Source organism: Phacochoerus africanus, chromosome 5, assembly GCF_016906955.1.
Source record: "Phacochoerus africanus isolate WHEZ1 chromosome 5, ROS_Pafr_v1, whole genome shotgun sequence".
Taxonomy (NCBI): domain Eukaryota; kingdom Metazoa; phylum Chordata; class Mammalia; order Artiodactyla; family Suidae; genus Phacochoerus; species Phacochoerus africanus.
This window is the reverse complement of record NC_062548.1, coordinates 7671057-7696784: the sequence shown is the minus strand read 5'-3', so window position 1 is coordinate 7696784 and position 25728 is coordinate 7671057. Positions and strand designations below refer to the sequence as shown.

Below are 25728 nucleotides of genomic sequence, written 5' to 3'. Positions count from 1 at the left end.
GAGAGCCAGGTGTGGACCGGGTGTGGCCCCTGACAGGAGCCCCTCTCTGACCTCCCCTGGCTCCCAGGGGCCCAGGTCCCAGCAGAGCCATGTTCGAGGGAGAAAGCTGAGACTCGTGGTCACAGGGGCACTGGCTCCGGTCTCCCGCCTTGACCTACGGACGGAGCTCAGGTGACGCTGTCCCCACCAGGGACTCTCCTGCCCTGGTTGCTCAGATGCTTCCTGAGATCCAGGGTCAGTGCACGGACACAGAGTGGGAAGGCCTGGCCTGGAACCCAGGCCCCCATCACCAGCACACCCACTGGATGCCCACCATCGAGGCTGAGACACAAACGGCCCTTCATCCAAATGCCACCCACACATCTCTGCCACCACCAGGCTCCACGCCAGCTCCCCAGGCGCACAAAGGCAACTCAGTGGCTTATTCCAAAGTCCTGACCCCGGCTTGGGAGGCCTCGTTGCCCAGACTCTGGGGACGGCCGGGCAGCCAGGCCTCCTCCCGACTGGGGCCTGATGACTGCCTGACACCTGTCAATTCACATACGTGGCTGCGGCCACGCTGGAATCCAAGACATCGTCTCACAAAACCAGCCCTCAAGTCACGGTAAAACCACAGAAGTAGCTCCAAAGAACGGATGGAGAGGCCAGTCAGAAGGATAAAACCCGGCCACTCCACCCCTTCCGGCTCTAGGGTGCGGGTGGCCCGGGAGTCCAGCTGGGCGAGGGTCAGTCATTTCTCCGGCCTCAGCTCTGGGACATGACCTTGGATGAGCCATTCACCCTGAGCTGGCACGCCCTCTCCACCGCAGGGCTGAGACCCACCTAGGACTGGAGACCAGCACAGGGACCTCAAGCGGTAGCCATCAGTGCCACCCACCACCAGCCAGCAGGCGCGGCCACAGCCCAGCTCCGCCTGGCCTCCAGCACGTCCGTTTGCCCGCCGGACTGGGCGTTGTGGCGAGACCTCACCTGCACTGGCCTCGAACAGCGGGGTCCGGGGGAGGCCAAGGGGCCCTGAGCGGTGCAGAGATTTCCCACGGGGCGAGTCCTTTAAATGAAATTCAAGATCATTTTAGAACTAAAGTCACAACCCCTTCCCTCCGTCCGCCTGGGTTTCTCATGGCGCTGCTGTCACCGCCTGTGCTGGGGAACTGGCCTCCCACGTCCTCCAGGGCCAGGTGCTTCTGCTCCATCCACTGTCTCCCTGAGGCGCTGATGGACGGGACGAGGGACACGCCGGGCACGGCCACATGGCAGCAGCCCCGAAACATCGGAGCCGGGCTCCGGGGCGTGCGCAGCCCCCAAGCAGGGACCAGCATTTCTGGCCAGCATCACAGAAGACGCTGAGCAGTGAGACCCAAGTCCCAGCTGAGACTCTGCTGGGGGACGCGACTGTCACCAAGGAGCCACCTAGGGGTACAGGTGATGCTGGCCCAGGGCCCTGAGGAGCACAGGGACCATCCCACAGAAACGGCACACCCTTTTATAAAATATTTATTCTAAAAAAAATCACACTGTACAAATTTAGATAGAACATTCTCAGTGCTCATATTTATAAAAATGGGAACAGACTGGAGCTAGGGAACAAACCTCCGTTGCTGCTTTTTAAGTTAAGAAGGGAAGTGTTTTGTTTTCCAGGTACAGTGAGAGTGGACGTCTAGAGAAAGACACCCGAGCAGCCGGAGGAGTAAGGTTCAGCGTCGGCTCCCAAGTTCCATTCTCCCTGGACCCCAATCCGAATGTGGGCAGGGGTGGCCCGCAGGGCGCAGGGCCTGGTCCGGTGGCGGCAGGCGCTCGGTGACATTCCAAGGTTGGTTACCACAGCGTGGAAGTTTGTGCTCAGAGATAATCCAGCACAGTTTGTTCATAATTTCCTGTTTCTCTAACACAGTGGGTTTTCTGTACACTGGCTACAAAGTTCTGTACAAAAGCACGAAGCTCCTGCGAGGGGAAACTTCCAGGTGTTAAAAATGACGGCAGAGAAGTGCTTTCTACAGTTCAAGCTGTACATTCACACAGAGGGAGGAGTCCAGTAAAAAAGAATTCACAAGAAGTTCCACACCAGGGAGCCCTGGCTGCTTAAAAGGTGACTGGAAAAGCTTTGGCTGAGGCCCAGCTCCGTTTCTAACCACCTGCCCCCCACCTCATCTGGCACTGACCGGCAGGGGAGGAACCGCCCCGTCCAGCCGCAGGCCGGCCTCGCGCTCACAGCCAGGGGTGCCAGGCGGGGTCCATGCGGCACAGGTTGTCCAGGCTGTTGGCGGCTGCCACCAGGGTGTTCACTTTGCTCTCCCCGCCCTCAAACTGGGCGAGGTTGTGCAGGCGGGTCATGATGGCCGTGACGGCCTTCTGAACCAGGGACACCAGCTGCTGGCTGTCCATGTTCTCAGGCTGCCCGGCGGCCGAGAGGGGCGACGAGGTGTCCTCCTGTGTTTTTTTGTGCCACGCGATGATCTCGTCCCGCAGCACGGTTTTCAGGATGCCGTCCACCTGCACAGCAAGAACAAAACCACCCGAACTTAGCCCCCACCCTCTGGGTGGCTCTCCAGCCAGGGGCTCGGCCACTCTGCTGGGGAGCTGAGCCTCTGTGGGCCAGACTGGGCTGTGCGGAGCGCTCGGGACGGCCGCCCGGGGAGTCCACGCTGAAGAGAGGGAGCGGGCGTGGAGGGGCCAGCAGCTGCGGCTCCTGCTGGGCAGACCCCAGGGCACTGGGCCCTCAGCGTGGGGTTGGTGCTTGTAGCAGGAAGGAGAGCGAGCGCCCGAGGGCCGGGGACCAGGGGCCGGACGGTGGGGCTGAGGTCGCCCAGAAAAGGCCGCAGGGGTGCTCCCCTGTGGTGCAGCAGCTTGGGTGGCTCCTGTGGCGCAGGTTCGAACCCTGGCCCAGAAACTCCCACAGGCCACAGGAATGCGCTCCCCCCCAAAAATAAATAAATGAATCTTTAAAAAAGAAAAGAGAAAAGGCAGGGATGGCCACCTGATGGGCTTCACACAAAGAGACGCCAGCCACAGCCCATCACAGACACTCTGCGAGGCACCAGGGCTGTGTAAGCTGCTGCAGACCCACCCGCGGAGGGTTTTATTCTGAGTTGCTTGGCGTCAGCGGAACGTGCTTTTAGAAGACAGTCCCACACAGAACCGTTTCTGCATCAGCCTGATGTGGAGGCGTTCACTACGTTCAGGCTGTGAAGAAACGGGGGCCCAGAGTTTGGAGGAGGCCCCGCTCCTTCCACCTGGACCAGCGCAGGCTGTGCGAAGACGGCCCGTGCGGTTCCAGGTTGTGAGAGGTCTTGACACCGTGCACGGCTTCAGTCTCACCCTGAGACTGCTTCCAGAAGGGTAGCTTTCTATACAGAACAGAACTTGGCATTTCAAGCCTCAAGCCTCAGTGGCTGAGGAGTTCCCGTCGTGGCTCAGTGGTGAACAAATCTGACTAGGAACCATGGGGGTTGTGGGTTCGAACCCTGCCCTTGCTCCGTGGGTTAAGGATCCGGCGTTGCCGTGACCTGTGGTGTAGGTCGCAGACGAGGCTTGGATCCCGCGTTGCTGTGGCTCTGGCGTAGGCCGGCGGCTACAGCTCCGATTGGACCCCTAGCCTGGGAACCTCCATATGCCGTGGGAGCGGCCCAAGAAAAAGCAGAAAGATTAAAAAAAAAGCCTGAGTGGATGAAAGGGCACTCCGGCTCACGGCTTCCGGCGCAGACCTCTTACTCACACGAAGCCAAAAAGCTCTGCTCGCCCCCTGCTCATCACAGCTAATGGCTCCACCCAGAACAGCGTTCCACGGTGACGGGCGTGAGCAACCAAACCTTAGGAAGGGTGTCAAGCCCTTGCTCAGAGTTAAGAGCTTGGTACCCGTGCCCTAAAACCTGTTCCATGTTCTGGGACAGGGACTGGTTTTGAAGGCTTCCCAGGACCCCAGGTGCTCATCTGGGAAAACAACCAGCAGTACAGCTGGTCTCAGGAGTTAAAAGAAAAACATGAATGGTGTTCAGTCCTCAACTAGGAAGGGACAGGCTGGGGGTCAGAATGAACTGGATCTGAACCTGTCCACCCTCCCTGTCACACGCCCTGGCATGGCCGAGGGCATCCCGCCCCGCCTCACCACTAGGCTACATGTGCTGCACGTCACTGCAGCTCCAGCAGGCCAGGAGCCGGTGACAATGCTTGTGTCCTTTTAGAGCAGAGAGGCTTGCAAAACGGGGGACAGAAGGAGCGAACAAAACGGACGTGCAGTACTAACAGTCGAGCCAAACTCTCCAGCCAAGGCTTCAAGACTGCTCTTTGCAGCACTCGTGGACAGAGAACATCTTAAAATCCTTTTCCCTTGGGAGTTCCCGGTGTGGCTCAGAGATAATGAGCCGAACCCAACTAGCGTCCATGAGGACGCAGGTTCGATCCCTGGCCTCACTCAGGGGGTTAAGGATCCGGCATTGCCAAGAGCTGTGGTACAGGTCGCAGACGCAGCTCGGATCTCGCGTTGCCGTGATGTAGGTCAGTAGCTGTAGCTCTGATTCGACCCCTGGCCTGGGAACCTCCATATGCCGCGAGTGTGGCCCTAAAAAGAAAACAAAAAAAACCACCAAAGAAACCCCTTTCCCCAAGTGAGTAAGTGCAGTTGTGCAGCAATGAGAGCTCTTGCCCCGGGGCCTCCTCCCTCGTCAGTAGAGCCCGCGGTTCCCGAGCCCACACGCACTGAGCACGTGGCCGTGCTCCTGCAGGCCACCCGGGACCCACCTTGAAGTTGGGCTGGGCGAAGCACCGGGCCACGGCGATCATGGACGCGGTCAAAGGGCCCGAGACGCCGATGGTGGTCAGAAACTCGGAAATGTTGGGGGTGAGGCGGAACGGGACAGGGCGGTTGGCGTCCAAGTCTCCGGTCGCGTCATTTATGTCGAATCGGAAGTAGGCCACGTTCAGTTTGCCGGTGTCCTGGATGTCAGAGGGAGGCACTCAAGCAGGGACCGGGCCGGGGGGAGCGGGGCCGGCCGCGCGCCTCGGCTTACCTGCGCTATCTGCAGCATCTCGGGGTTGAGTCTGTTGAGGTGCAGCACAAACTCGGCGAAGCCGATGAGCGCGAGCTGGATGGTGAGCATCTTGCGGAAGGTCCAGTAGTCGGTGGCGTTGGGGAAGGTGTGCAGGGCCCACTCCCTGAGCATGCTGCGCGGCACCATGTTGCTCTGGACCTCCTTGAGGATGTCGCGGAGCACCTGGAACCAGACACGCGCCGCTGCACTCGCCTCTGCGCCAGGCAGAAGACGCTCGACTGCCGTTCCTCTTTCGCTCTGCCACCCAGGCGCGTGCAAGTTCCTGGACCGGGAACTGAACCCCCACCACTGCAGCGGCAATGCCAGACCCTTCACCTGCTGCGCCGCAAGGGAACCCCTGTCACTTTTGTCTTGCTCAGCACCAGCACGGTGGCTTCTGCTGGCAAATACTCATGCTGTCTCACTGGACTAACCATGAGGACGCACAAAACACGTCAATTTCCCTGCAAGGCTCCTTGTCTTGTACCCAAATCAACAGCGGAGCTGCGTGAATAAAAGCCTCAGTTACATGACAGGCAACTGACTACCCATCTCACCGAGAACTTAGCTAAAGTCTGAACACTGTAACTGGCCAATACACCAGAACACACAGACCAATTAACAAAAAGAACAAAAGAATATTTCGTAACTAAGGCGACTGAAGACCAAAATTTTATAAACCGAAGGAGTGAATTTAAAATTAGATTAGATGCAGAGTTCCCATCATGGTGCGGTGGTTAACGAACCCGACTAGGAACCATGAGGTTGTGGGTTCGATTCCTGGCCTCACTCAGTGGGTTAAGTATCTGGCATTGCTGTGAGCTGTGGTGTAGGTCACAGACGTGGCTCAGATCCTGTGTTGCTGTGGCTCTGGTGGAGGCTGGCAGCTGTAGCCCTGATTTGACTCCTAGCCTGGGAACCTCCATATGCCGCGGATACGGCCCTAAAAAGACAAAAAAAAAAAAAAATTAGATGTTACACCGCACTTTAAACTGAATTCTGGACGAGCAGGCTCATAAGGCTGTTTCACACATCAGAGAATGGTCTCAATGAAAAGGTTACTGAGTTCTATAAGTCCCTGAGAGACCAACTGGTAAGGCCTCTTCTGGGCCGAGTCGTACCCTTGTGCTCTGACTAACCACGGGCACACAGGCCCTGAGCAACCAACAGCTCTGCAGACCATCAACCGTGCCTTGTTCCTGTTCATTTCGTCACCAAGTGGAAAGAAGCACACCTGAGAGAGCAAAGGGAGCGCTTCCAGGGACCGCTGCTCCGTAAGGGCACTAAGAACTTGCACTACCCATCAAAACCAGCTTTTCCAGAACTCTGGAATTTAGAGGCTTGTAACAACCCGAGCAACTTTTACTAAAAAAAGGGGGGGGGGGGGCGACCGTTGGTGAGAGCAGTGAGCCTTTTGCCAGTTCAGTTCCCGTTGTGGCTCAGCAGATTAAGCACCCAACAGTGGGTTCGATCCCTGGCCTTGCTCAGTGCGTTAAGGGCACTGCCTTGAGCTGTGGTGTAGGTCACAGGCACTGTTCAGAGTGGGCGTTGCTGTGGTGGAGGCCAGCAGCTACAGCTCTGATTAGACCCCTAGCCTAGGAACTTCCATATGCCACAGGAGTGGTTACAAAAAGAAGACAAACAAAAAACGACTGTCCCATCCCCATCCCCCATCTGCATGATGGCCTTGGTAACCACAGCCTTGCAATCATGGCAGCTGTAACGTCTGCAGCCTAAGAGCCACTGGAGTGGGCAGAATGGATGTGGTGACCCCACAAAGGCCTTGTCCCCAAAAGACAGTCACAGCTGACCTTTTGGCAGCTTCCTGAAAAAAACTCCCATTCACTGGGCTTGAGTCTGTTTGAACGCAGGGTTCAGGCAGGTGCTTGAGGCAGTGACAGCAGCTGGAACACGCATGAGGGCAGCCACCCAGAGGCGAGCTTGGGGGTAGGCAGGGGGAGAGGAAGCGACGTGGGGCTTGAGAAGGTCCCCACGTTCCGAGTCCAGAAGACCAGTCTCATGCTCATGAGAAACCTCAGAAGGTCCCATGCTCTCTCTTCTGATTAATGGTGAGATTCCGCACAAGCAGGAGGTGAAGGCTACGCAGAGTTGTGACTGCCCGCCCCCCACTGACACACACACAGGTGTGCGCCCACAAAAGACGTGGAGGATTTACTGGTTCAAGGCATTTAAGAATATCTCTGTACATCACTGGATGGCCACTGGGCTAGGCAGGCAGAGACCGCAGTGGCTGCGCTTGTGTGAGGCCAGCTCAGGGCCTCACGGAGAGTCAACGAGGCGGCTCTGCATATTCCTCAATGGCTTCCTGGACAGATTCGTCCAGGAAAGTCACCAAACAAACAAACAACAGCAGCAACAAGCCTTGAGGGGAAGGATCTGATTTCCAGAGTTGCCACCCTGGTCCAGTTTTTAGCAGATTATGAGGCAGGCCAAGAAGCAGGAAACCATGGCCAATACACAGCAAAGAAAGTGAAATCACTAGTATCAAGTTACTTACACCCAGAACATCCAACAAAGCCTTACAATCAATGCCAAAAAGACAAATAAGCCAGAAAGACGAAGACAAATACCACACGCCATTACTTACATGTGGAATCTAAGATGTGACACAAATGAACATACGTACGAAACAGCAACCGTCTCCGCCACGGAGAACAGGGCTGCTGTTGCCGAGGGCTGGGAGGCGGGGTAGGGACGGACGGGGACCTCGGGGCTGGCAGAGGTGGACTGCTACACTCAGGACAGATAAACAACGCGGTCCCCCACGGCCCAGAGAACTCGATTCAGTATCCTGAGATGAAAAACCACGACGGAAAAGAAGACGAGAAAGCCCATGTACACGCACATACGTGTGTGGCTGAACCACTGTGCTGTATGCAGAAATTCACACAACAGCGTAGATCCGTTAAAAAACCGACAATCCTGAGTCTTGGCAAGAATGTGGAGAAAGGATTAGCCTCACACACTGAGGTCACGTTGGAAAACCCTTTGGCAGTTCATCAAATGTTCAACAGAAGAGTCACCACAGAGCCCAGCAATTCTATTCCTAGGCGTACATCCACGAGAAATGAAAACGGCTCCACACAGAGACAGGCAGACGCACATTCGCGGCCACATCAACCCTAACAGTCAAAACCTGCAAAGACGCCCCAAGTCCATCGGCTAATGCGTGGAGAAAACTCCAATTCCCAGCAGGGAGTCATCGGCCATAAAAACAAACAACTGACTGGCACGGGGAATCGGATAAGCTGGGGAGCCCCACGCGCAGTGAAAGCGGCCAGACAACGCTGAGGCCAGCGCACTGTGTGACCACGCTCACACCATGCATCAGAGTGAGCAGGTTCCCGGAGACGGAGACCCCTGTGGCCGCCAGGGGCCGGGGGCAGAGAGGCGAGCGGGCGACTCGCGGCAGGAAGTGTCTCTGGGCCGACGCAGTGCGTCAAGATGGACAGTGTGAGGACTGCACAGCAACAGCGAGGGCACACGGGGGCTGGAGAGCAGGCCCCAGAGCTGCCCTTGGTGATGCAGACAGTTCTGGACAAAACCGTCCCATCCAGAGCCCACGCCCGCCCTGCCATCCACCACAGGCAGGAGTCCGCAGTGGAGGGGGACCTCTGTCCCCCAACAGCTGAGAGCCGTCCAGGACTCTGGCCGTGGGCACCAGGCCCCCATCCAAGGAAACCAAGAGAGCTGCCCGAGATGGTCAGGGTTCACCACTCTCTGCATCTGAGGAAGGACGTGTGGTGCAGAGACCTTGTGTCTCCTTAGGGCCCCAGCAGCAAACCAGAGAAACGGGAACACTAAACGGGCACACAGCCTCACACCTCCTAGACCTAGCGTGGCGACCAAACGAATCTGCTGTAAAGTTACTCTCAAAATTCTCATTTCTGAGCGGCCCTGCGAGTGCAGCTGAAGAAGGGTCAGGAGCCTCTCCAAGGTTGAAAACGCACCCCTCCGTCCTGTTACAAGAGTCCGTCTGCCACAAATATCACTTTTCCAAGGCCTGTGGCCACCCTGTTTCTACCAACTCACAAGTCCAGAAAGGGACAAAGGCACCTCTCACCCAGCTACTTCTCCATGTGCCCTGGTCACGGAAGCGCCACCACACTCTGCCCCCAGCCCCTGCCCGCCATACCTGGTGGCTGGCCTGTGTGCCCCGCGCCTGCACCGTGGCCAGCCGGTCATAGTAGCGGGAGATGGGGTTGTCATGCTCGATGCCCTTCTTGGCGCAGCGCTGCTTGTAGATCTCCACCAGGGAGAGCGAGGAGGGATTGTCCTCCACCAGGCGCATCTGCGGGGACACGGCCACAACGCGGGGGACTGCGGAGAAAGGGGACCGACAGGCACTGAGCACGGGCGACTGCAGGCCAGCGTGGGGGGGGCCGGGGACTCCTAACCCATCAAGGCTCAATTTGGTCTAACGTCAGTGAAAGCACAGCTGCCGGCTTGTTGCTGTGACTTTAACTCAAGAAGAAATTCCACAAGGACCCCAAGGACGCATGAGCACTACCCCAGAGCAAACCAGGAGCTCGTTTCTTTGCAGAAAAGAAGAGCCAATTACTGCAGCTAGGATCAACACTGCAGATCAAATTACATACGTGCTAAAATGCACACAGCTTTCCCCCGATGTGTTCATTTAATCTGCTTCTTATCTTGAAGATGCTGAGCTTAAGGGTAAGAGGTTCTGGGGAGTTCCCACTGGGATGCAGTGGAAACAAGTTCAACTAGTATCCGTGAGGACTCGGGTTCAATCCCTGGCCTCGCTTAGTGAATGCATTAGGGATCTGGCGCTGCCGTGAGCTGTGCTGTGGGTCGCAGACGCGGCTTGGATCTCCCATTGTTGTGGCTGTGGTGCAGGCTGGTGGCTGCAGCTCCGATTTGACCCCTAGCCTGGGAACCTCCATATGCCGTGGATGCGACCCTAAACAGCAAAAAAACAAAAAAGGAAAAGCAAAAACAGGAGTTCCCATTGTGGTGCTGCAGAAATGAATCCGACTAGGAACCAGGAGGTTCCAGGTTTGATCCCTGGCCCCACTCAGTGGGTTAAGGATCTGGCGTTGCCGTGAGCTGTGGTGCAGGCCAGCACCTGTAGCTCTGATTTGACCCCTAGCCTGGGAACCTCCATATGCCACGGGTGCAGCTCTGAAAAGCAAAACAATAAAATTAAATTAAAAAAAAACAAAAAGCAAAAACAAAGGGTAAGAGGTTCTGGGTCAGAATGGGGTGGACTTCATCCTAGCTCTAGAAACAAGCTCCACAGGGGACCGGGTAGCACGTACTATGACGGGCCCCTCCTCGGGGATTCAGGCTGCAATGTTCCATGGCCCCTCCTCCGGGAGGGTGGCAGACGGGTCGCCCTCGACAGCTCAGTTCTGCAGGAGCTCACTTGAGGCTGCCAGCTGTGGCCTGATCAAGGTTTCTGAGGCCCCCTAGAGCTCCCCGACTTCCAGGAAGGCACCTCGGGGGCACCCACTCTGCAGGGTGCACCCCAGGGAGATCAGAGACAGCGCTGAAAACGGCCACATGCGCGAGGGCCCCGGTACCTGTGAAAAACAAGTGCCGCTTGGTGGTCTCCTTCCTCTTCTCCAGGCAGGGGTTCAGCAGGCGCAGCAGCTGCAGCACGCGCTCCTCCCTCCGCGACTCCGTCAGGCAGGCGTCGTTCATGACCAGGTAGGGGTAGACCTTGCCGTTGTGCCCGCGGATGTACAGCCTCCTGGCGGCGGTGTTGTGCTTCTGCACGATCTCCACCCGGGGCATAAACCTATGGGCACAAGCGGACGCTGAAACCCCCACGCCCCAGCTGCCACTCCCTGCCCTGGTCTTGGAGAAGACGGAGCTTCAGAGGAACGGCAGCCAGAACCATCACAGGAACAGGCGGTGGAGACGGCACCGCGGGGCGCTGGGGTGGAGGAGCAGGAGCCCGGGAGCCAGTGGGGGCTGGCGCGGGGCAGGAGAAACAGGCAGGAGCGCCTGACTGTGCGGGGCTCCTCTGCATAGCTCACCTTACGCTGTAAGTAAGATGCAGCCTGCTCCGGGAGCGCACAGAAAACTGGGAAACTTTATATTCTGTCAAGCTCTATGAGGATGCAGCAGAGGCTCTTTGCAGAGCAAACACAAACCTGACTCCAACAAGACCTGACTGAAGCCATCAGTTAGGCCAGCCCCGCCGCGGTGCTCGTGACCGAACGCCGAGCGCAACCCTGGGGCCTCTCCGGCTCAGGGGGAGGGCGCAGAGGGGAGGCGGCCACCGTCTGGACCGCTGCCGGGGCTGCCCGGGGGGCCTGAGCGCGAGGCCAGGGCGGGCGCACTCACCTGGCGATCTTGATGTAGTAGTGGGTCGGCTTCGGCATCAGAAACTCCCCAGGAATCTCCACCTCAGCCGTCTGCGCCGAGAAATTGCTCAAAAACCTGCACTTTTCTTCTATGAGGAAGAATTTTGGCAGCTGCTTGGTTTTAGCCTCCAGGATTTTGATCCACTTTTTCAATTTAGAAATAAGATTATGCAGCTTCATGGATCCTGGAACACTGAAGTCAAAGTCTTCGAGAAAAATATAATTAGAAACACTTTTAGTTGTCTGGACTTTTGCTAACTCGCTACAAAACCACGGTTCACGAGCCTCCCAGGCAGGCAAGAGGCACAGTTTACAAGCAGCCTGGAGCGAAGGACTGCGGTCTGGGGACTGAGGACAGCACTGCCCCACAAGGACCAAACCCAACGCGTGCGGGGCCCTCAGCCCGAGACGGGGCCAGCCCAACAATCCCATCGCCCACGCGGGAGTGTCATGTACGGAGGAGTTGTCAGCTTTATGAGAGTCAGGGTACTTTTCTTGCGTTTTTTTTTTTCCCATGGAATTTCTGAGGTTTCCCTTTGACTTCAGCACAATTTCAGAGGAGCAGGCGGCTGGTGAGGTCGCCACGCACCAACACGAGACTGGCAGCTCCCTGCTCAGACACCAAGGCAGGGGAGCGGAGGCCACCCAGCCAGGATGCAGGCAGCTTCGCACAGGGGCTGTTCCTTCTCAACTCTGGATCAGGAAGGTGTTACCAAGCTCGGGCCTGATCTTTACATGATGGGTTTTTGTGTGTTACTTTTTATTTGAAACTAAGCACAGACTCAGAGGAGTGCAAAGAAATGTACGGGGAGGACCATGCACCCCGCTTCCTGAAACCAGAACTTGGCACTGGGGCGACCTGCAGGGCTGATCCCCTCAGGCGGCTGTCCTGCGTGGGCGCACGTGTGTCTGTGAGATGTCACGTGGGGAGCACCGCATCCCAGACTCACTGCCCACCCCCTCAGCCAGCCCAGTACTGCTTAGAGCTGCACCCCTCCTCCCAGCCACCGCCATACGATCTCTTCTCCATTCTGATTATCATGTCATCTCAAAAACGTTTCATAATGAAGAATCAGGCAGCAGGAATTCGTTTGAGATCGACTTTTTTGCATAATTTCTTTGAGGTTCGGCCAAGGTGCTGGCGTGTATTAAGAGTTAACTCCTGTAAGAGTTCCCATTGTAGCCCAGTAGGTTAAGAAACTGAGTAGTATTCATGAGGACGCAGGTTCGATCCCTGGCCCTGCTCAGGGGGTTAAGGATCCGGCGTTGCCATGAGCTGTGGTGTAGGTCGCAGATTCAGCTCGGATCCTATGGCTGTGGCCCGGCAGCTGCAGCTCCAATTCAACCCCCAGCCTAGGAACTTCCATATGCCTCGGTGTGGCCCTAAAAATTAAAGCGTGAACTCCTTTTTATTAGCTCCATGTGAGTATAAAGCGCCACTGTTCCTCCGTTCTCCTTAGAGGCGCTGAGTAGATGCTAGTTAGGGGCTATTCCAAGTCACGTGGCCGTCACCTCGTGCATCCGAGTTTTCCCTTGTAAATAAGTCTTCCCTGGGATAAATCTGATGTACTGTCTTGAACTTTATTCCAACTCCTTACAGGCTTCAAGTTCAAGGATGAAGATACAACTCCATGTGCAGGACACTTGCCAAGGACGTAGCCTTAAGTCTCTGAAACTCACACCAGTCTGAGGTGGGTCTGAGCCTCAGAGCTGTCAGTTTGGGTCTTTTTTTTTTTTTTTCCACATCAGAATCCAGATGATTTGTCCCACTTCTAATCCTCTATTTCAGACCCATTTGATTTAATGACCCGGACTTTTGAACGTAAAGACAGACTGAGTTATCACTGCTCTACAACATAGGAGGGCTTCCAAAAACCTTCTCCCCAGACAAAGACACGCCAGCCCAGCTTGAGCCCAGGGAACGGGGCTGTGCCCCTGGGGAGAGGGTGCGAGGCCCTGTGACAGATGAGGAGCAGGCTGAGGGGGGGCCGGGCCGTTCACCTCAGATCACGCAGAAAGAGCTGGAGCCAGGGCTCGGCCCCCGAGGGTCTAGGGAAAGGCAGGAACCCGCACTGGGAAGGTAACGAGAACCATCTCCCCGGCACTCTGCCCCCAGAACCCACTGCACGACTGAACCGCACTCGCCCCCTCGAGCCCTGCACCTGTGTCATTCACTGCCTGGTCTTCTCCTGCTGACTTTTCAAATCCACACAGACGGGCGGGCGGGGTGGAGGCGAGGCGCAGGTTTCTCCTAAAACCCTGCGTCGAACCCTGACAAGGAGCCTGCTGCTCGGGCTCCAAGCCTGACCTTTCACTGGAGGAAGGACGTGCGCTCCCAGGCGGGGAGCGTGGCAGGTTTCCCTGTGATCTGAGTCTGTACTTTATTTTTTTTTTTCACTTTTTAGGGCTGCGCCCACGGCACATGGAGGTTCCCAGGCTAAGGGTCCACCTGGAGCTACAGCTGCCGGCCTGCGCCAGAGCCGCAGCAACGCAGGATCCGAGCCGGATCTGCAACCTACACCACAGCTCACGGCAACACCGGATCCTTAACCCACTGAGGGAGGCCCCGGATCAGGACCCGCAACCTCACGGTTCCCAGCTGGGTGCGTTTTCGCTGCGCCACGACAGGAACGCCTGGGTCTGTAATTTAAACACAGTATAACCAGCTCACCCAGGACGGGGCTCATGAAAGCAAAGGAACACAGCCAGCTTAGAGGCTAAAGACCAAGGCAACGCGTTGGGGGAGCCCCTCTTCAGGACTCACCAGTGGTGAACTGGCCCTTCAGCTTCTGGAAGACAGGGTCCTGCGCAGTGGCCTGCGCCCGCCGGGCGAGAGACTCGGAGGCCGCGCTGGAGAACATGGTCGAGACGTTGGACACGTTCTCCAAGCCCACCCCGAACGTGCTCACCAGCTTCTTGACAAAGTTGAGAGTGTGGGGGGTGATTTTGGCGTCCGACACAGCCCCGCTTTTCTCAAATGCGACCGAGTAGCACTTGGCCAGGCCCTGCTGGAGCTGCCTGAGAACCTGGGGGAAGAGATCCAAGCAACTCACACCAGAGCTTCCATCAGAGCACCAACCCAGCCCACAGCACCTGCCTGGCACGGCCCCGTCACCAGCAAAGCTCTTCATGGCCCTGGCGAACGGCCGGTGTTGGTACCAGATTGCAAAACGGGCAGCGGGGGGGATGCCTGGACCTTCCTGCCTCGAGCTGCGTTAACAACGAGGAGCTACCGCCCTGAACATGAAAAAAGCCCCCCGACTCTGTGCGTCATACACGTGTCCGTCTGTGGGTTAACCCAGGAGCAACCTCACTGTTGGACAGCCTCAGCGCTACTGCGCGCGCGCACACACACACACACAGACGCGGCCCTCGCGAGGGCCCCTGACCGGCGGGACAAATACCTGGGAAAGGAAGGCTGCTGAGCTTAGCAGCAGCTCCACTAAGGAGCGGCCAGACTGCTAGAAGGTCGCTCCGGCCCCTGGAGACGAGCGGCCCACGAGCTACCCCGAGGCCCACCCCCGGTGCTGCTGTCTGGTCAGCAGCAGGACTCAGGCGAACAAAGTAAGCATTTTGAGGCCAGAAATGGCTTTCTCAATTTCATAGTCTCTTGACATTTTTTGCCTCCAGCACCGCAGGCTGCACAGGGAGCGGACAGCGTCTGCTGCTCCCCCGGGCAGTCCAACAACAAGTGCCTGAACGCCCAGGCGGCGGATCTAGAGAGCGGCCACAGGAGCTCCAGAAGGACAGTCCCTCCGCAGGAAGCCAGCGCCCCGAGTCCACTCCACATACCTCCTCGTGCCAGTTCTCTCGGAACCAGACCATCTGGTCGACGATGCCTTCCAGGGAAGACAGCAGGGTCGGGTGTAGCTCCCGCTGCATGTGCATGATTCGGCTGCAGCGCCACATGGGGGCTGTGGCTCTTATGGGCCCTGGATCTGATGCAGAATGGGACTGGTTACCCACTGAACTTGGCTGCTGCTGTCCAGAATCTGAGAGCAACACACACAACGCCAATGTCAGCGCCAAACTGACCGATGGGAAGGTCGGTGCTCTAAGGACCCACCGGCCAAAGGAACGCTGGTTCCTGCCGGCTGCTACACTTCACGGCCGCCTCCCCAGGGGCCGCGTGGGGACGCCCTGGCTCTAAGGAGAGGGCGCTGCGGAGAGCGAGACGGGTACCACCGGGCTGCCAAATGGTTTGGTAACAAACGCAAAAAGCGTACATTTCTCGAGAGAGAGCAAGTGTGGTGGCATGCTGACGGGTGGGTCCCGGTGAGGCCCGGCAGGTTTGATGCACTTTCTTTTTATGGCCACACCCATGGCATACGGACATTCCGGGGTCAGGGATTGAATCCGAGCTGCAGCAATGCTGGATCCTTTAAACCCACTGCACCGGGGCAGGGATGGAACCTGCACCTCCATAGTGACCGGAGCCTCTGCAGGCGGACTCTTAAACCCACCGTGCCACAGTGGGAACTCCCTGAACTCTCTTTTTAAAAAATTTGTCTAAGTTGGAACATTTTTAAAATGTTTTGCAAAACATTTCATGATACCTTCCTGGTATTACAGCTCAGAGGAATCTAAAGTAGTTGCCAAGTGCGTCTATGTGTTTTCACCCGAAAGCCAGCCCACACGGAGAAGCAGTCACTTGCTATAGAAGCAACGTGTTGTAGAAGCCCTGGTGCCATTTTTCTAGCCTCCGTGCACTTAGAATGAAAAAAAGTAACTTTCAAATGACCAAAACACGAATCTGCCTGGGCAGACCCAGGGGGCCGGGCTAACATGCACCGCGCAACGTCCTCATGCCCCCAGCGCACGAGCTGGTGCTGCCGCCACCGGCCAGCGGAGGGAGTCACCTTCCTAGGAAGACTGCCCTCGCAGCATGCATGTCTATGTACTAAAAATGTGGCGATGCAAAAAAAAGAAAGAAAGAAATATGATGAAGCGGGAGTTCCCGCTGTGGCACAGCATCAGTGGCATCTCGGCAGTGCTCAGACATAGATTTGATCCCCGGCCCGACACAGCAGGTTAAGGATCTGGCGTTGCCACAGCTGCAGTGCAGGTTGCAAATGCGGCTCAGATCTGACCCTTGGCCCGGGAGCTCTATATGTGGGACGGCCAAAAAAGAAGAAAAAAATGGTGAAGCCAATGGTGTTTTAATTGTTTACAAGGCACCACGCCTAGCAGGTAACTGGAACCATTAAGTAATTCATGTCTTTATATACTAGGCCTGGTCAACATAGATCGAAAACTTCTGTTTTCAGTACATTTTCACATTTAGTAAGACTGACTTTTACTCTGATTCTCACGCCACCTGAAGTCACCCTTCTTTGCGACGCAGTTAACTGACAGCGCCACCGTTTATCAGGATGCGCCTTTAACAGGGCCACTGAACATTTCTAACTATCTCCACCTAGAAATGTGTGGTTTTTCCACTTAAGCTGCGCTGGCTCGTGTGCAGATGACGGATGGGCAAGGACCATAAACCTCACGGCGAGGTGAGGTTCTGTCGTCCAGCCCCTGTGTCCTCTCAGCGGCTAAACAAGCCTGGCCCACGTGCTGGCACGTGACCGCAGTGGTGGGGACCTGGGTGCCCCGGGATCCACCCCCTCGGCCCGAGACGTACCGCTCTTGTAGCGCTCCCGCTGCTCTATCTTTAGGGTCAGGTAGAGGGTCCGGATGGGGAAGTAGACGGCCTGGGGGTACACGCGTCCCACCTGCTCAGAGACACGGAGTCATGAGCACAGCTTGCCTCGTGCTTCGGGATGAAGACAACTTGTAGTGAAATAGCTCCCATAGCTATGAGTGGGCCCCTGGCCTGCACCACTGAGCTCATACACATGCATCAAACAGCCAGTCAAACATCTAGTTTGGCTTTAAAAGATCCAAGGAAGACAACACACACGGTGTGTCAGCAGTTGTGCCCCAGGACTGCTTGTGACAGAGAAACCAGACTTGCATTTGATTCCGTTCATCTGAGGATGAGAAAACGCTCAAGGCCCTGCATCTCACTCAGGCAAAGGACAGGAAAGCACAAGAAGCCACCAGTCTTCATCACCAGAACCGTAAGCTGAGTCTAACTTAACTGACGACTCGGCTCGTGAACAAGTAACTTCATTCTGCACGACTGCAGGAGGGAGGAGGCTCCTTCCAAAGGGCCGAGCAGGTGTTCCCCGGCTCGGCGGCCGGGTGGCAGCTAACACACGTTAGGAAATATTGGTCCCATGAAAGACAGAACCTGCAACTTGACAGATCAAACTCCAAGCAAGAGGCCAGTGCTCAGCAACACAGCTGCGAGCTCTTGAGGAGAGAGTACAACCAGCCTGGGCACAGTGACACAGACAGACGATGGGCAAGCGGCGTATTCCCAGAGGCTTGGTGATGCTGCGGCTCGTGTGTGAGACGTTCTAGGACTGTGAGTTTATAAAAAGCAGCGCGGTGAAAGGCACGCAATCCCACTGTCCAAATTCAGGCCTTTTCTCTACCTCCCAGCCTTTGCACAGGGAGAGGCCCATCTGGAGCCATCCTAAAGAAATTGTCCTGGAAACCTCAACAGGACCCCGGGGCCCCGCTCTGTCCAACTCCCCAGGCCCGCCCCAAGTGCATGCAACTTTCAGCCTCCAACAGCTGCAGCTGAACAAGCGTACAAAGGGCAACAGACACCACAATTACGGGTGAGGTTTATTCTGAAGGGAAGCTCTGAAGAGTGCCGAGCACAGGATGAGAAATCAGCCAGGAAGGATCCATCAGACACACCTTCACTGTAACCGCAGGTCCACTAGCGAGCTTACATTCTAAGAGTGTTTGTTCTACTTGTAGGTTATGCGGCAACCCGTGCGAGGAAGGAGAGTACCGTTTGAACACTGTGATGCTCTGGCACATTATTCTCTCCAACCCCGACTCAATCGTCACCCCCTTTTGATTGTGCTTTTGTATCAGGGGACAGCTAATTGCATGTGTCTTCCCATCTAGTTCCAGAACTTTGAGCAGGAGTATTCATTTTCCTTGGGAGAAAAAGATGTGAAATGAAGAGTTTTTGTGACCAAAAACGAGACGTCTTCCTACCTGGCTAATGAGGTTCAAGAGCAGCTTTCCCTCGGAGCCAACCAGACAGGTGAGCAGCTGTGGGATCCAGGCCAGCCACTGGATGGGCGGTACCCCGATGCAGTACTTGTCCACAGCATCAGCCAAGGTATTTTTGTCATCATCAAAACTCAAAAGCCACAGCACCTAAGATAAAGGGAAAAATCCTAGAGCTGAATGAAAATCCTGAGTCTCTAATCAAGTCACTTTTCCCCAGCGCTGGACACCACACGGAGGAGCTTCACCGGCGTTGTAGGAAAGTAGCTACATGAGAAGCTCAACAGTATCGCCCAACTTCTACGTAGTTTTCATCTTCCATGGAGGTTTAGCTTTAACTGAGGCAGCTGGCCTGCTGGCGGTGGCCGGTGCGACCCCAGGGCCTGCAGCCTGCTACGCTGTCGCACACACATTCTCAGCCGACACCTGGTCTTGGGCGAGACTCTCCGGTGACCTCTGCCCTAGGACAACGCAGCCGCACGCTGGCAGCCGGGCATCCACACACGTCCGCACCAGTCCCCTCTCCAAGCCCACACACCTGGAGTCGGGCACTGATGTAGTCCTTCCGTGTCACCGCAGTTGGTGGGTCAGCTGTAACTACCAAGTGCCGAGGTTCCATCTAAATTTTGATGTTACCTCAAGGAATTCTACGCATCCTCTGCTTTAACGGACAAAACAGAACAGCAGAACAGTGTGTTCCTGTTTCCTGCAGTCATCGATTCTGGCTTGCATTTAAGTGTTTCCAGGAACGACGAGGGGGTCCACACCTAGGAGGATGCCCCCCAGGCTCCAGCTCTGACCCACTGGGCACGTGTCCACCCGGCCTGTGCCTGCTCGACACTGGGGCACCAGGATGAGAATGCCAGTGACTGTGGCCTCACCCTGCAGTGTGTGCAGAAACCTTGGGATTCAGGGACCCGTGACTGAGAGCTGACCAGCTCTGGGACTGTGCACAGTCCCTGTAGATGAGAGATGGAATCTAACAGGTGTCGAGCAGGTACGTGTCCTGCAGACCCCTCACTGGTTTGCAGGAATCTCTGTGGGAACCCACAGAGAACACTGGACTCAGACCCAGACTCCAGGCTCAGTTTTGCTGCTTTTAAAGTCTTATGACCCCCAAATATGTACAGTCCTCAATTTTTAAGCTATAAAGTGGAAGTACAGACGCTGCTTTGACGAGGGAAGGAACTGAGAGGGAAGGCAGGAGGCGAAGGCCCACGCCCAGTGCAGATCAGCAAGCAGCTGGATGTTTGTCCAAGCTCAGAGGCCTCCCCGTGATCCCTGGTCAAGGCCGACGCCTTCAGTCTCACCTTGGCCAAGTATTTTCTTGATTTGCTCTCATTCTGATGCCGGCACGCGTGCAGGTAACAGGTAATGGCAGACACCCCAAGATGCAGCTGCCGCTCCTTCACAAAGATGTTCTCCAGGTAGTCGCCCCACATGGCCCAAGCTTTCACCAGCACATCATGCATCTGCACAGCCGCAGAAAAGGCCTTGTTTGCTTCCTCAGACCTGCGAGGACACAAAACCAACCCAAACCATTTTAGGCGAACATCCCGTACATGTAACTAAGCACTGTCAACTTCTTTCTTCCCCTAGGGCCACACCCACGGCATATGGAAGTTCCCAGACTAGGGGTCCAATCGGAGCCACAGCTGCCAGCCTACACCACAGCTCAGGGCAATGCCAAATCCCAGAACCACTGAGCCAAGCCAAGGACTGAACCCACATCCTCATGGGTATCAGTCAGGTTTGTTTTCACTCTGCTACAACGGGAACTCCTAAGCATTTTAAAGTGAATAATCCCAAGGCATCTAGTATATTCAAGATATCGTGCAACTTGGAGTTCCCGTCGTGGCTCAGTGGTTAACAAATCTGACTAGGAACCATGAGGTTGCGGGTTCGGTCCCTGGCCTCACTCAGTGGGTTAAGGATCCGGTGTTGCCATGAGCTATGGTGTAGGTCGCAGACGCAGCTTGGATCCTGCGTTGCTGTGGCTCTGGCGTAGGCTGGCATCTGCAGCTCCAATTAGATCCCTAGCCTGGGAACCTCCATTTGCTACAGGAAGCAGCCCTAGAAAAGGCAAAAAGACCAAAAAAAAAATTTTTTTTGCAACCAACACCTCAATTTAGGCCCCAAACATCTCTCTCACCCCAAGAAAAGCCCTAACCCTTAAGCAGTCTCTCTGCACCCCCAAAACCTCCAGCCCCTGGTGACCAGCAGCCTGCTTTCTGTCTCTGTGGATTTGCCCACGATTTGCCCACTCTGCACCTTTCCTAACGATGGAGTCACACATTATGTGATTTTTGGTGTCCGGATTCTCTTACTTGGCACAGTGCTTCTGAAGCGCTTCCCTCTGGCCTACAGGTCACTTCCTTCCCTTCTGCTCTGAGTAATATCCCATCGTGTCACGCACCCCATTTTCTGTACTCATTCATTCATGCTGCTGTGCTATTCTGACTGCTATAAGCAGTGCTGCTGTGAACAGTCATTAATGACTACCTGCCCGAGTTCCTGTTTTCTGCTGCTTTTTTTTTTTGCTTTTTAGGGCCACACCCATGACACATGGAGGTTCCCAGGCTAGGGGTCCAATTGGAGCGGCAGCCCGCTGGCCTACACCAGAGCCACAGCAATAGCAGGATCTGAGCCGCATCTTTAACCTACACCACAGCTCACCCAACGCCAGATCCTTAACCCACTGAGTGAGGCCAGGGATCAAACCCGCATCCTCATGGATACTAGATGGGTTTGTTACCACTGAACCATAACGGGAACTCCCCCTGTTTTCAATTCTTTGGGGTAAATACCTAGGAGAATTACTAAGTCATACCGTAATTCATTCTTTCTTTTTTTTCTTGTCTTTTGTTTTTTTAGGGCCGCACCCGCGGCAATGGAGGTTTCCAGGCTAGGGGTCCAATCGGAGCCATAGCCGCTGGCCTACGCCAGAGCCACAGCAACGTGGGATCTGAGCCGCATCTGCGACCTACACCACAGCTCAGGGTAACGCCGGATCCTTAACCCACTGAGTAAGGCCAGGGATCAAACGCACCTCATGGTTCCTAGTCGGATTCATTTCCGCTGCGTCAAGACGGGAACCCCCAATAATTCTTTATTTAGTTTTTTGAGAACCCGCTATGCTGTTTTCCAATTGACTGACCCCTGCTCTAAAACAAGAATCACCTCTATAAAAGCAGTCAACTCTGTTTTAAACGTCCAGCTAAGAACCCGGCAATGAGTCCATGTCGTCAGCAGGTCTATATTCAAGCAGCTCAGTTTAAAAAGCTCTTGAGGTACGACACACATGAAGCGGCTTGTCACTGAGCTCCAAGTTCCTATCCTCCTAGACGTACAAGGTCTGAACTACATCCCTGACAACTGCCGCCAAGTCCCATCGGTTTTAGCTTGACCTTCCCACGGGCGTCAAGTTACAATGAACCCCTTCGGATGAGTCTTCTCGTACCCTCCCCCTCTGCAACATACATACTTGTTGATCTGAGCCAAGAACATTCCCTTCAGTGCATAAAATTCAGCTGTCATCTCTTTTGTGAAGTATTTTAAGTTTGTAGATTCAATAACTTCAAGGCCCTGTTTATAAAAACAGAAAAAAATTCTTAATACAAACTTCATTAAAACACTGACCTAGACCAATCAGTCCTAAAGGTCCTTTCTTTTTGGCTGCGCCCAGGGCAGGTGGAAGTTCCTGAGCCAGATATGAACCCTCGGCACAGCTGTAACCAGAGCCATAGCAGTGACGATACCAGAGTCTTAAGCCACTGAGTCACGAGGGAACTCTGACAAATCTACTTTAAACCAACAACCGACTTGCCTACCATGAAGGTTTGCTTAACGTGGAGCAGTATTCAAACTGAACCATGAAATGCCACATTCAGTTCTGCACGTCTTAATCGCAGTATTTTTCTCCAAAGCTTCACGTTGTCTCATCAGGTTCACTGTTTTCATTAGCGCTCCTCTGAGCACAGCCAAAACCTACCCCACACCCTCAGGGTTTTCCAATTTTCAATTTCCTTCCCTTAACCACATTAACCAGCAGAAGAGTGACCATGCAATGTAATGCAGATACTCAAGAGGCTTCCCACCCCTTTCTTGTTCTGGCAGGACTATCTCCCAAGACCAAGGCCGTGTTTGTGAAGTGCCAGCCCCCCCACCGCCCTATTGTCTGCACCGGGTATTTCTGCAGGGCCCTCGCTCCCCCAGACCTCCTGGGCCCGGGCAGGCCCTGGCTCTGCTCCCCCTACCTGCATACACTCATTCTTGCCCATGACGCCCGCCAGCTGGAGGTAGCACTTGACTTGCTGTCGTATCTTCTGGAAGCAGTCCACGATGGGCACCGTGGGGATGGTGTGAATGCGACTTAATATATCCAGAGCTACATTGACCAGTCCCTGTTTTCGGGCAATTTTCCCGTACTGGATGATTGCCGACGCCGACGCGTGAACCCCAAGCATAGCGTTATTCGAACTTGGATCATGCTGAGAACTGTTTTCATACGCAGTCACAATAGCTAGGGAGCAAGGAGGTACGTTATCAGTGCCTGCTGAGCATTTCCAAAGTGTTCCACAATGAGGCGGCAAGAGAAAATAAAAAACAAACACACATGGTTTATGAAAACGGGCACCTCTGCGGTACGCCCGCACTATTTCTCCTCGTATTCCGTATCGAGAGCAAGATCTAGGAAGCTGAGTGTCGCCAGCTTGGTTAACTAAACCATGCAGGCTGCTCTGCACAAACACGCTGGGCAGGTTGAGGGATGAGCAGAGGCAACCAGGGAATCTGGGAAAGGCTATCCATTGCCACCTGAGAGCGGCTCGTCCTCGGGGGCTTCAAAACAAAGGGGCCACAACCCAGAGCTCTGATCCCAGGGGCCTGCGCCCCTGGTGCAGCAGGCAGCGTCCAGCAGCAAGTCTGTTCAGCTGGAACAAGGGAACAGGGAGCGGGAAACACTTCCCATCTTTCACCACCTTCATCTTTACCCTCGTCATACCAACCACCAACTACCATACCTGCCAAAAAATGGAAAATCTGGTAAAAGAAAAAAAAACAAAAACAAAAACACAACCAAGACATGAAACCAGAACAGTGGGGTGTCTGGAAAATTACATGATGAATGCATGCTGGACCAGGCAGGTTTACCCTGGTAATGATGCTGCCGCCACATGAAGACGCTGCTCCAGTGGGACAAGTCGTCCGACACGATGGGCAGCCTGTTCCGCCAGGTCTTCACCACCGTCTTCATGTCGTGCAGGCTGTTGTTCCTCCCCAGGTTGGTGGGCTGCAAGCCTGCATTGATCTGAGCAGCTTCCTGAAGCTCAATGATTTGCTGCGCTGCCTGAGGGACCGGGAGAAAAGGTTCCCCAGAAGAACAGCATGTTAACGCTCGACGGAGGGAAATTGACGGCGCATCTGGCTGCTGCGAGGCTCTCTCGGTTTCCACCACCGAAGGGAGCCCGGACTCACCCAGACGCCACACTGAGCTCAGTCCACGCCCAGAAGCTGCTCCTTCAATCCCCTCCGCCCCCAGTTGCAACACCTCAGCTCTGTGGCTGCTGTCGAACTGGGGATGGGGGGGAACGACGGGGTACACGCCACCCCCCACCCCCGCCATCTTCTTTCTTTTCCCTTTGCCACCAGCCGAAGTGTGGCTCTCTGTCCACCAGCATCTAAGACCACAACAGCCTGGTCCCCCTGCCCTCAAGGTTTCCTTCCACCAACCCCGAACCCCAGAGCCACAGTACCCAGCTCAGAACAGGGTTTTCTGGATGTTGTTGCTTTTCACGGCTGCACCCTCGACATTGGGAGGTTCCCAGGCTGGGGGTGGAATCAGAGCTGCAGCTGCTGGCCTACGTCACAGCCTCAGCAATGCAGGACCCGAGCCACGTCTGTGACCTACATCCAGCTCACAACACTGGATCCTTAACCCACTGAGCCAAGGCCAGGGATTGAACCCACATCCTCATGAATCTAGACGGGCTCTTAACCCACTGAACCACAACGGGAGCTCCCCTGGCTTCTTAGTCTATTTTCAAGGTGTATCCATGCTTGAACACATACTGGCATTTCATTTCCTTTTTATTGGTGAGTAATATTCCATTGCGTGAATATACCATTTTAATTTACTTGTTTATCAACTGATGGTCATTTGGAGTACTTCCACAATGACTATTAATGGTGCAGACATTTGTGGACAAATTTCTGTGGTAACTTGAGAAAATGTTTTAATTCCTCCCTAGATTTATACCTAGCAGTCAAATTGCTGAGCCTATGGTAACTCCATGTTTAGTATTTTGAGAACTGCCAGACTATTTCCAAAGAGCCAGCACTGTCTTATAATCCTGTAAGCAACGTATGCGATAGGTTCCCTTTCTCTCCATATCCTCGCCAGCACTTGTTTCTGCTGTTTTCATTCCAGCTGTGCTACTGGGTTTGGAACAGCCTTCTCACTGCAGTTATGATTTGCATTTCCTAACAACTAATGGTGCTGGGCATTTTGTCATGTGCTTCTAGGTTAGACAATACTTTTTCCAGTTTTTCTTCTGCCACTTTTCTCACTTCTCCTGGGACTCCCATTGTGAGTATCTTGGTGTGACTGGTGGTGTCCCACAGGCCTTGGAGGCTCTTCATTTTTCTTCTTTGCTTTTAGTTCCTGTTTCTCAGACTGGAGAAGGTCAAATGATCCATCTTTAAGTACACCGATTCTTTCCTGTACCTACTCTGCTAGTGAGCCTCTCTAGTGAATTTTTATTTTCAGTTATTACAGCTTTGATCGCTATTCCTTAAAAAAAAAAAAAAAAAAAAATTAGAGAGTTCCCATCGTGGCGCAGCAGAAACAAATCCAACTAGGAACCATGAGGTTGTGGGTTCGACCCCTGGCCTTGCTCAGTGGGTTAAGGATGCGGCGTTGCTGTGAGCTGTGGTGTAGGTCACAGATGTGGCTCGGATCTGACGCTGCTGTGGCTGTGGCGTAGGCTGGCAGATGTAGCTCAGATTAGACCCCTAGCCTAGGAACCTCCATGTGCTGCGGGTGCAGCCCTTAAAAAAAAAAAAAAAATTAGTGACATCCTTTATTTGGTGAGCTATCATTCTCAGACTTTAATTCTTTCTTTTTAATCCTTTAATTCTTTACACATGGTTTCCTTTAGTTCTTTCAACGCATGTACCACAGCTGATTTAAAGTTTCTGTCTACTAAGAACAAGGTGTGGGCTTCCCCAAGAAGAGTCTCTACAGACTGCTTTTCTCTCCTGCACATGGA

At 54.7% G+C, this 25728-nt stretch overlaps 1 protein-coding gene across 6 annotated transcripts in view; it reads right to left on the bottom strand.

Annotated features, from left to right (window-relative positions):
* Window positions 1–1478: 1478 nt before the first annotated feature.
* The window catches only part of TRRAP (transformation/transcription domain associated protein), a 117904-nt gene continuing 93654 nt past the window's right edge, over window positions 1479–25728 (bottom strand). For 3 of the 6 annotated variants that reach the window (XM_047779536.1, XM_047779537.1, XM_047779542.1), the window contains 14 exons: window positions 23579–23807; window positions 22717–22982; window positions 21945–22045; window positions 19771–19972; window positions 18446–18610; window positions 17007–17097; window positions 15170–15369; window positions 14142–14403; window positions 11358–11583; window positions 10589–10806; window positions 9181–9365; window positions 5004–5207; window positions 4735–4929; window positions 1479–2490 (listed from right to left, as the gene is read on the bottom strand). In XM_047779536.1, the coding sequence (XP_047635492.1) occupies window positions 2206–2490; window positions 4735–4929; window positions 5004–5207; window positions 9181–9365; window positions 10589–10806; window positions 11358–11583; window positions 14142–14403; window positions 15170–15369; window positions 17007–17097; window positions 18446–18610; window positions 19771–19972; window positions 21945–22045; window positions 22717–22982; window positions 23579–23807 (2829 nt within the window). In that variant the 3' untranslated portion in view covers window positions 1479–2205. The remainder of the gene's footprint in view (window positions 2491–4734; window positions 4930–5003; window positions 5208–9180; window positions 9366–10588; window positions 10807–11357; window positions 11584–14141; window positions 14404–15169; window positions 15370–17006; window positions 17098–18445; window positions 18611–19770; window positions 19973–21944; window positions 22046–22716; window positions 22983–23578; window positions 23808–25728) is intronic. The other 3 variants (XM_047779539.1, XM_047779538.1, XM_047779540.1) reach the window with 3 other exon arrangements.